General features: G+C 38.9%; 2 protein-coding genes across 4 annotated transcripts; both read left to right on the top strand.

Annotated features, from left to right (window-relative positions):
- The first annotated feature begins 2,095 nt into the window (after positions 1-2,095).
- On the top strand, positions 2,096-2,623 carry LOC125607233 (ATP-dependent RNA helicase dhh1-like). The gene is made up of 2 exons (XM_048777106.1): positions 2,096-2,392; positions 2,525-2,623. The coding sequence occupies exons 1-2, from the start codon at positions 2,096-2,098 to the stop codon at positions 2,621-2,623; spliced, it is 396 nt and encodes a 131-aa protein (XP_048633063.1).
- Positions 2,624-8,195: 5,572 nt separating this feature from the next.
- On the top strand, positions 8,196-10,646 carry LOC106423295 (4-substituted benzoates-glutamate ligase GH3.12). Of its 3 annotated transcripts, none has more exons than XM_013864080.3 (4): positions 8,205-8,545; positions 8,643-8,744; positions 9,079-9,860; positions 9,949-10,646. In XM_013864080.3, the coding sequence occupies exons 1-4, from the start codon at positions 8,262-8,264 to the stop codon at positions 10,527-10,529; spliced, it is 1,749 nt and encodes a 582-aa protein (XP_013719534.1). In that variant the 5' UTR covers positions 8,205-8,261; the 3' UTR covers positions 10,530-10,646. The 3 variants fall into 3 exon arrangements, with proteins under 3 accessions (XP_022572759.1, XP_013719534.1, XP_022572760.1); XM_022717039.2 differs by having other exon boundaries at positions 8,407-8,545; positions 8,629-8,744; XM_022717038.2 differs by lacking the exon at positions 8,643-8,744 and having other exon boundaries at positions 8,196-8,545.
- Positions 10,647-10,750: the final 104 nt, after the last annotated feature.

The raw sequence follows: 10,750 nt of genomic DNA, 5'->3' as shown, positions 1-10,750 counted from the left end.
AAGAAATGTGCAGTAACATACGATCAGGTCAGCTTAGTGATTGGATCACGGATAGCTGCAGGGGATCTGTTTCCATTATACTTGGAGGACCTAATCCTCAGCTGGCAGATATAATAGAAGACATGCAACCAGAAATCATGGAAAGGTATCATTCCACAACTTTGGCCCAGAACCAAGTTTATCGAATGCACTTTTACAGGACAAATGTCTCAAAATATTCCATTATGTTAAGAACAATGTGGATTGCTAGTAACCATACCAAAGAGTAACCGACTATGTAGGATGCGTCCAGGCCCAAGTCCAAGACCACATCCGGATAGGAGAGAGAGGCGGCCAAAGCATGGACCGACCTTAGGGATTAGAAGTTTCCTTTTCCCTTCATGTTTATCTTTAAGGATATTTCCTATTTCCTTTTATCTTAGGATTTGTACTCTTTCCTTTTATCCTTACTTGTAATCCCCTATATAAGGAAACACTTTGATTAAGTAATAACACACACGATTTCCTCTATTGTTCACAACACGTTATCAGCACGATAGCCTCTAAATCCCTGAGACCTAAAATCGAAACCTAAAAGCCTAAAACCGGCGACTCAAAAGCTAAAACCCTAGACGTTCTCTGTTCATCCTAAAACCTAGACGTCCTCAAGACCGAACGTCCTCAGCTCCCTGATCGCGTCCTCAGCTCGCACACGAGAAGAACGCATCCGTCCAAGAACAGCTCGCACCCGAGACAGCTCGCGTCCGTCCTCAGCTCGCGTCCGACTACATCCGCGACCCGATAGGAGGCAGCAAGCGTCCATTCTTCTCAGCTCGAAGTTTCATCCATTCTCAGGTGGTCCGATTCTATACCTCTACGAAACAAAGGTATAAACATAATCTGAGAACATAGAATAAGAACAAAACCCTAATCCATCATTATGGAAACTATATTCTCGATGAAACCCTAAAATAAACTACAAGATTAAAATCGACAAGTCTTAAAACTAGAAAGATATATGATTCCAACTAGAACATAATTGTATGTTGATTGATTAAATCTGAAACCTGACAAACCCTAATGAAGGAATCGAAAACCCTAAACCCTAAAAGAAGTTAGAATCCGATTTTAAGATTGATCTTGCTTGTTTGATTTCTTGCTTGATTTGAGGTTTAGGATTGTTAGATTGTTTGAAATAATCTAACTAAGTATACAAATACTTAAGGCCTTGAAACCTTAACACAAGGTTGATAGAATTTAAAAGATTGGAAACCCTAGGTATTATAAAAGAAGTAAGTATAAGGTAGATTGCTTTACATGAATCCGAACATTGTATTGCATTCATAACTGATTGAAACAAGATCGACCAACATATAGATCACACGAATTTAGGTTGATTGCATTAGTAAGCCTATAGAGCCGTGTGGTTCATGATTGATAGCACCATGGTCGATTAGTATTGTTTTGAATATCATAAATGCGTAAGACATGTTGTGGCCGAGCTTGCTTATATCCTGCGGCCACGTGATCACATTATGAACCTAAAATCTTATATGATAATGTGATTCAGATGTCGAAAATAGCAAACAGAGACTACGCAGCCCTTAATCTCTCCGGAGACAATTACTTGCAGTGGACGCTAGATATAAGGATCAGTCTAAAGTCCAAGGGACTCGGTGATACTATCACCGAGGACAACAATGAGAATGAAAAGAATAGATACAGGGCCATAGGCCTTATGCGCCATCATCTCATTGAAGGTCTTAAAGATCAGTACATGACAATTGAGAATCCACTAGATCTTTGGAATGCTTTAAAGCATAGATATGATCACCAAAAGATGGTGTTGCTTCCAAAGGCAAGGCACGATTGGATGCATCTAAGGTTCTTAGACTATAAGTCTGTGGATGAGTACAATTCAGCCTTATTCAAAATAGTTTCAATACTAGGGCTTTGTGGTGAAGAAGTATCCGATATGATGATGCTTGAAAAGACCTATACGACTTTCAATCAGTCGAATTCTGTGTTGCAAGAGCAATATAGAACAAAAGGTTTTGCCACATACACTGATCTGATCTCATGTCTACTCTTGGCCGAGGCAAACAATGAGCTCCTAATGAAGAATAGTGGAGCCATACCGGCCGGGACAGCACCATTACCCGAAGCCCATGAGGTTGAAAAGAAAGATCCCAAAGAGACCAACTACGCCCAAGACAACAAGAAACCATACGGTAATGGCCGTGGTGGATACAAGAGGCGTGGACGTGATAACCAGAACGACCGAGACAGCTACTTGACCGGCCGGAAAGGAAACCACAATAACCGTGGTCGTGGTTCCAATTACGGCCGGGGTCGAGGCAGTTACGGCCGCGGACGAGGTGGCATATCCAAACCATCTTACACGTCCAAGTCTGTATGCCACAGATGCGGGATGGACAACCATTGGGCCAAGAACTGTAGAACTCCGAAACACTTGTGCGACCTCTACCAAGAGAGCCTCAAGAACAAGAATCCGGAGGCAAACATGATCCAAGAAAACGGTCAGGATGACAAAGGATATGGATATGATGCTGACAATGAATCCGACAAAGATAACAAAGATGACCTAATGGATTTTGAGACATCCGATTGTCTCAAGGACTAGTTTTCGAATCACATTGTCTTATTGCTTTATGTCTTTGATTTGGTGTTTTTATTTTATGTAATGACATTTATAATAATAAAAGTTTTAAAGATCTTATGAAGTCTCTAAAGTTTAGAAAATTTTATTTATAGAATGAATGATGAGATGAGTATACTTGTGGTGGATAGTGGCACAAGTCACACAATACTTAGAGACAAAAGGTACTTCATGAATCTCACAATGCAAAGTGCAAAGGTACATACCATTGGGGGTGAGGCTAGCCTGATTGAAGGTCACGGCCAAGCCTATGTGTTGATGCCCAAGGGCACTCACCTAGAGATCAAAACCGCCTTGTATTCCCCAAGCTCTAGAAGAAGCTTATTGAGTTTCAAGGATATAAGATTGAATGGTTTCCATCTTGAAACATGGGAAGAAGGAAACAAAGAGTTCCTTAACATAACTTCGATCACCAAAGGCAATAAGAAGATCCTAGAGACTATGCCCGCAATGTCTACTGGTCTATACTATGCAAGGATCAGTATGATCGAGACAAATGCCTCCGAGCTATTCACTTTATGGCATAACCGGCTTGGCCATCCCGGAACAGGAATGATGCGAAAATTGATGATGAATTCACAAGGGCAGATGTTTAAAGGAGTGATCCCACGCCATCTCACATGTGCAGCATGTGCACAAGGAAAATTCATAACTAGGCCATCACCAGCCAAGGTCAATAAAGAAACCTTAAACTTTCTGGAAAGGATTCAATGAGACATATGTGGACCAATACACCCACCTTGTGGGACGTTTAGATACTTCATGGTCCTCATTGATGCATCGACCAGATGGTCGCATGTGTGTCTACTATCCACACGGAACCTAGCCTTTGCACGGCTGCTTGCTCAGATGATAAGGCTGAGAGCACACTTTTCAGACTTCCCTATTAAGACTATACGTCTAGACAATGCTGGTGAGTTCACGTCCAAAGCGTTTAATGAATACTGTATGTCCATGGGGGTAAGAGTAGAACACTCTGTGGCACATGTCCATACACAGAACGGCTTGGCCAAATCCTTCATTAAACGTATCCAGCTGATAGCCCGGCCACTGCTTATGAAGTCTTAACTTCCGGTATCAGCATGAGGACATGCGGTTTTACATGCAACGGAAATGATTCGCATCAGGCCATCTAGTGAGCATAGATATTCACCATCCCAACTACTTACGGGTCATGAGCCAGACGTGTCCCACATCAAGACATTCGGATGTGCCGTCTACGTTCCAATCGCTCCACCACAGAGAACTAAGATGGGACCACAAAGGAGGATGGGAATATACGTAGGATATGATTCCCCAAGCATTATAAAGTATCTTGAGCCAACAACCGGTGATTTGTTTAAGGCCAGATAGGAAGACTCACAGTTTGATGAGTCCACATATTCGTCCTTAGGGGGAGATAATAGCCGGTTGATTACAAAAGATTTAGAATGGTTTAGACCATCAACATCTTGGCAAGATCCTCGGACTAAAGATTGTGATTTAGAAGTCCAAAAGATTATACATCTTCAAGAGCTAGCTAATAGACTGCCAGATACATTTGCTGACCCAAATAGAGTAACAATATCACACATCCCGGCTTGTAATGCACCTATAAGATTAGACGTCCAAGATGGACAAGGTCAAGTGGCTACAGAGTCTAAGCAACGTTTAAAACGTGGTAGACCAATTGGTTCCAAAGACAAACAGCCTCGGAAGTCCAAGAGAGGTGTTGGATCCGAGAGCATCAAGGAAACCGTCCAGGACATAGATGGACCGGTCGAGTCGACCAGGACGGTCGAGCCAAGCGTACCGGCCACACCCGATGATCCGGCCGTTCCTCAAAGTTAGGTCCGGGACGCTGGGCTTCACGGGACACAAGAGCCAGACAACCAAGAGATCTCTATAGACCATGTAATGTCTGGAAAACAATGGAACAGAAAAGATATCAACGTTGATGATTTATTTGCATACAAGGTAGCACTTGAGATCATGGATAAAGATGAGGATCTAGAACCCACGTCCATACAAGAATGCATGCTAAGATCAGATTGCATCAAATGGAAAGAAGCTATAAACGTGGAGTTAGAATCACTGAGAAAGAGAGGCGTTTTTGGCCCTATAACCTTAACACCAAGAGATGTCAAACCAGTGGGGTACAAATGGGTCTCTGTAAGGAAGAGAAACGAGAAAGGAGAAGTAGTGAGATACAAAGCACGGCTTGTAGCACAGGGATTCTCACAAAGACAAGGAATAGACTATGAGGAGACTTACTCCCCTGTGGTGGATGCGACTACACTAAGATATCTAATCAGTCTGGCCGTGAAAGAAAACATTGATTTACGCCTAATGGATGTAGTAACTGCATACTTATACGGACCACTGGATAATGAGATACATATGAGAGTTCCAGAGGGTATTGAGCTCAAAGACAAGAAAGGTTCTCGAGAACAACATTGCATTAAGTTGAATAAAGCCTTATATGGTTTAAAGCAATCAGGTCGAATGTGGTACAATAGATTATCCGAGTACCTAGTGAAAGAGGGTTATAAGAATGATCAATAAGTCCATGTATATTCATAAAGAAATTCGACAGCAAGGGCTATGTGATAATGTCAGTTTATGTGGACGACCTGAATATAATAGGAACCTCTGGAGAGATTTCCCAAACCGTTGAATGTCTAAAGAAAGAATTCGAGATGAAAGACTTAGGAAAAACTAAGTTCTGTTTGGGATTACAGTTTGAGTATAAGGAGAATGGAATCCTTGTGCACCAAGAAACTTATACAGAAAAGATACTCAAGCAATTCAATATGGACCAGGCTCATCCCTTGTCGTGTCCTATGGTCGTGAGATCCTTAGACCTTGAGAAGGATCCATACGGACCTAAGAAACCGGACGAGGAAGCACTCGGATCGGAGGTGCCTTACCTAAGTGCCATTGGGGCCTTAATGTACTTGGCTAGTCATACTAGACCGGACATAAGCTTTGCCGTGAGCTTATTATCAAGATTTGGTTCATGTCCGACTTTGAGGCACTGGAACGGAGTGAAACAACTGTTCAGATATCTGCAAGGAACAAAGGATCTCGGTTTGTTCTACACCAACCGGCCAGGAGAGAGCATGGTCGGATATGCAGATGCTGGGTACTTATCTGACCCACACCAGGCTGGATCTCAAACAGGATATGTGTTCATACACAGTGGAGCCGCAATATGCTGGTGTTCAACAAAGCAATCCTTAGTGGCCACATCATCTAATCACGCCGAGATCATAGCCATGTATGAGGCAAGCCGTGAGCTTGTTTGGTTGAGGAACATGACCGGCCATGTCTTAAGAGAGAGTGGTCTGGCCGTGGGACAAGAGAAGGAGGAGCCAATGATCATCTACGAGGACAATGCAGCGTGCATTGCTCAGCTCAAGGAAGGATACACCAAGGGAGACAGGACAAAGCACATCCTGCCCAAGTTCTTCTTCACCCACGACTTGCAGAAGGCAAAGGAGGTTCAAGTAGTTCAATTTCGATCAAGTGACAACTCAGCCGACCTCTTCACCAAGTCTCTGCCTACCTCAACGTTCAGGAAGCTGGTTCATCAGATAGGGATGCGCCGGCTGAAGGATATTCAGTGATGCCTTCATCAGGGGGAGTATCATGCATTGTACTCTTTTTCCTATCTATGGTTTCCATTTTTCCCACCTTGGGTTTTTGGTTTTCCTAGAGAGGTTTTAACGAGGCAACATCGTGCATGATACGAGCCCATATGGTTATAGCATCCAAGGGGGAGTGTTAAGAACAATGTGGATTGCTAGTAACCATACCAAGGAGTAACCGACTATGTAGGATGCGTCCAGGCCCAAGTCCAAGACCACATCCGGATAGGAGAGAGAGGCGGCCAAAGCATGGACCGACCTTAGGGATTAGAAGTTTCCTTTTCCCTTCATGTTTATCTTTAAGGATATTTCCTATTTCCTTTTAGCTTAGGATTTGTACTCTTTTCTTTTATCCTTATCTTGTAATCCCCTATATAAGGGAACACTTTGATTAAGTAATAATACACACGATTTCTCCTATTGTTCACAACACATTATTGGAGTTTTATGTCAATGATCTCCCTCTCGTTGCAAGAAATTATGTGTCTTCTGAGGCCTTCTTTGGGGTAAATTTGAATCCTCTGTGCAAACCACAAGATGTATCCTACACATTTATGCTGAATAATAATCTATACTATTATTTGCGAAGTAAATTTTCGCAACGAAGCTCTCACGTTAAAAGTTAGCACGGTTAATATCGTTTATACCCTTAATAAATAAATAAAATAAATTAGACAAAATAAAAAAATGAATTTAGTGTTTATTTTATTAGATAAGTGCTTACAATTAATAAAAATAGAGATAATCCATAATTTAAAAATACATTTAAAATAAAAAGATAATTCCTATATATATTATGTTGTTATCTTATAAAAAACAGAAAATACATAATTAAATATTAAGTAAAATTATTAATTCTATATAATTGAAAGAGAATATCAAGTGATCTCTAAGATTTATATATTATTTATTAATAATGAGTATAGTGTACAAACGAATTTTAAAAATTTGCAATACATAAGAATTTTCAATGAAAACATAAATAATAATTTAAAACTATTATTTGCGAAGTAATTTTCGCAACGAAACTCTCACATTAAAAGTTAGCACGGTTAATATCGTTTATACCCTTAATGAAAAATTAAATAAACTAGATAAAATAAAATAAGGAATTTAGTGTTTATTTGATTAGATAAGTGCTTACAACTAATAAAAATAAAAAAATTCCATAATTTAAAAATATATTTAAGAGAAAAGATAATTTCTATATATATTGTGTTGTTATCCTTTTTTTAAAAACAGAAAATACATAATTAAATATTAAGTAAGATTATTAATTCTATATAATTGAAAAAGAATATTAAGTGACCTCTAAGATCTTTATATTATTTATTAATAATAAATATAGTGTACAAATGAATTTTAAAATTTGTAATACATAAGATTTTCAATGAAACCATAAATAATAATTTAAAATTATAATTCTTTAATTAATAAGACATGTATTAATAAGTAATTATAAAATCTCTATGCTCGCACTGTGGGCGAAACACGTAGTTTAAATAATTTAGCTTAAAAAAAGAAGCTAAAAATCTATTATATCTCAAAGGCTGGAAGGTAATTTTTCTTCAGTTTCTTTTCGGAGCCAGCACTGGATGAGCCTACTATATTGTAGAACCATCCTTGTCTTGTAAAGATATTCTGATCTTTCAATGTTCCATTCACGTGACACCATCTTCTACCATCCAATTCCTGGCTTGGTTGACTGACGTGAATAACGTGAATTGAATTAAATGGTTGTTGGTAGTTGTGATAAGCAATGTCAATTAAATATTGACTGTTGATCCCTAGACGTCCCTCCCTGTTATCTTGACGTGAATAACGTGAATAAATGGTTATATGGTAGTTGTGAAAATAATGTGAATTAAATGTTGACTGTTGATCCCTAGACGTCCTTCCTGTTATTTTGTTCGCTATAAAGAACACAAGGAACAGGTGTTGATGATTACAAATCGATATGAGTAAAGTGAAACATGAATAACCTCACGAAAGAAGAAGAAGCTGGCTTGGCGGTTCTCGAGAATTTAACGTCCAACGTTAAGCAAATACAAGATGAGGTACTGAAAGAGATACTAACATGTGATGCCAACACAGAGTACCTTCGGAGTTTTCTGCATGGGAGTTCGGACAAAGATCTTTTTAAAAAGAATGTTCCGATAGGGACCTATGAAGATTTTAAGCCATACATCGAGCGTGTCGCGAATGGCGAATCCTCAGAGATCATTTCGGGCAGGCCTATTACTGGATTTGCACTAACGTACGTACACGCTTAGTTTTTGCTAATAGTTCTCTAGATGATTAATAATATATGAATTTGATGTGGTTTTTACTCAAAAACAGTCATGTGTGTATAGGTCTGGAACTTCGGGAGGAAAACAGAAGTTAATACCTTTGAACAACAAATACGTGGAGAATGCTAGATTTTTATCTGATATTCGCTACCTTGTTTTATCCAAGTAATTAAATGTTACTCTCTCCATTCGTTTAAAATGATGCTAGTTTTCCATCTTTCTTTCTTTTTGGTAAATATGTTAAGATAGTTTTTTCATCTTATTCTATACTGTAAAACTTAGTAGATTTTCCATGCACTTATGTATTGATTAATGCTAATCTTGAAAACTTTCAAGACCGTTGATTGAAAAGAGAATTATTAAAAATTAACATGTACACCCTCATCAAGATAAATAAAATAGGTTCACAATACATCTATTATATATTGATCATCTAGATTCAGCTCAAATGTCTACAGTTAACAATAGTATGATAATAGATATTTATTTTGGTTTGTAGGCATATCGAGGGTCACAACAAAGGAAAAGGGTTGCATCTCCTTTTCCTTAAACCAGCTTCCAAAACTCCATCTGGTTTGCCAGCTTCATATGCTACTACACATCTCATGAAAAGCGATTATTTTGTCAAGAACCCACCATCATATTGGGATACTTCGAGCACAAGTCCCAGTGAGATCAAGTTTTGTCATGACACTAAGCAGAGTCTCTATTGTCATCTTCTTTGTGGTCTTGTCATGAGAGATGAAGTAACAAGAGTAAGTTCTGGCTTTGCCTCTGTCTTGGTTCAAGGAATCACTTTTCTTGAGAAATTTTGGAAAGAAATGTGCAGTAACATACGATCAGGTCAGCTTAGTGATTGGATCACCAATCTTAGCTGCAGAGACTCTGTTTCTAAGGTACTTGGAGGACCTAATCCTCAGCTGGCAGTTACAATAGAAGACATATGCAACCAAAAATCATGGAAATGTATCATTCCACAGCTTTGGCCTAGAACCAAATTTATCGAATGCATTTTTACAGGACAGATGGCTCAACATATTCCATTATTGGAGTTTTATGGCAATGATCTGCCTCTCGTTTCAAGAAATTATGTGTCTTCTGAGGCCTTCTTTGGGGTAAATTTGAATCCTCTATGCAAACCACAAGATGTATCCTACACATTTATGCCGAATATGTCATACTTCGAGTTTATACCGGTTGGTGAAGGAGACGACACAATTGTTGATCTTGTGAACGTTAAGTTAGGTCGCTACTATGAACTCATAGTCACCAATTATGCGGGTGAGTTTTACAAAACAGTCTGGTTAGACATGTACCATATCAAATAACTGAATTTAATTTGATGTTTTCATGTTTTTTTTCTTACTAGGTTTACACCGTTATAGGGTGGGTGATATTCTACAGGTGACTGGATTTTACAATAGCGCACCACAGTTTAGATTTATTCGAAGACAAAACGTGGTCTTAAGTGTTTACTTGGAGGCAACAACGGAAGAAGACCTTTTAAACGCAGTGACTAATGCAACACAACTACTTAAATCTTCAGACATAATGTTGAGGGATTTCACATGCTATCCTCATATCTCTACCGTTCCAGGTCACTATGTTCTTTATTGGGAACTTAAAGGCAACAAAAACGATGACATTATTGAGCTAATTGAGACCAATGTTATGGTGGAATGTTGCTCGGTAATAGAGGAATCACTTGATGCTCTTTACAGAAAATTTCGAAGCAAAGATGGATCAATTGGAGCATTAGAGATAAGGGTGGTTCAACGAGGAACGTTTGACTCTCTCATGGAATATTTCACAGCTCAAGGTGCTTGTTTAGGTCAATACAAGACACCTAGATGCATAAAATCCTCTGAGGCCTTGGAAGTTCTTGAAAACAGGGTCATGGCTTGTTTTTTTAGCGATAAGTTACCTCATGTGGACACTACTCTGTGTTAATGGGTGGCCAACTTCAATATATTCATAAATAAACGCTTTATCGCGTATTGAATGATTATATTAAAATCTCCTGGAAAAACTTGAACCAAAAGCTTATAAATTCTTGTTTCACTTGCACTATCGATATCCTCGCAAACTCTTTAAGTACATTATTTACATCCACGGTGAAAGCATGCATTAAAAATCACCATGTATGTATAGTTTTTCCATGCTCCATCTTT

This window comes from Brassica napus, chromosome A3, assembly GCF_020379485.1.
Source record: "Brassica napus cultivar Da-Ae chromosome A3, Da-Ae, whole genome shotgun sequence".
In the NCBI taxonomy this organism is placed as follows: domain Eukaryota; kingdom Viridiplantae; phylum Streptophyta; class Magnoliopsida; order Brassicales; family Brassicaceae; genus Brassica; species Brassica napus.
The sequence above is the reverse complement of the archived record's forward strand: the minus strand, read 5'-3'. Positions and strand labels throughout refer to the sequence as shown.

What these genes read in the sequence shown, in the direction of transcription:
- LOC125607233 (XM_048777106.1), top strand. Translation starts at nt 2,096, where the DNA reads ATGAAGAATAGTGGAGCCATACCGGCCGGGACAGCACCATTACCCGAA. An exon ending in CATCTTACACGTCCAAGTCT is followed by an intron (nt 2,393 to 2,524) that starts GTATGCCACAGA and finishes GAAAACGGTCAG; the next exon opens with GATGACAAAGGATATGGATA.
- LOC106423295 (XM_013864080.3), top strand. Translation starts at nt 8,262, where the DNA reads ATGAATAACCTCACGAAAGAAGAAGAAGCTGGCTTGGCGGTTCTCGAG. An exon ending in CGCTACCTTGTTTTATCCAA is followed by an intron (nt 8,745 to 9,078) that starts GTAATTAAATGT and finishes TTTGGTTTGTAG; the next exon opens with GCATATCGAGGGTCACAACA. An exon ending in CATAGTCACCAATTATGCGG is followed by an intron (nt 9,861 to 9,948) that starts GTGAGTTTTACA and finishes TTTTCTTACTAG; the next exon opens with GTTTACACCGTTATAGGGTG.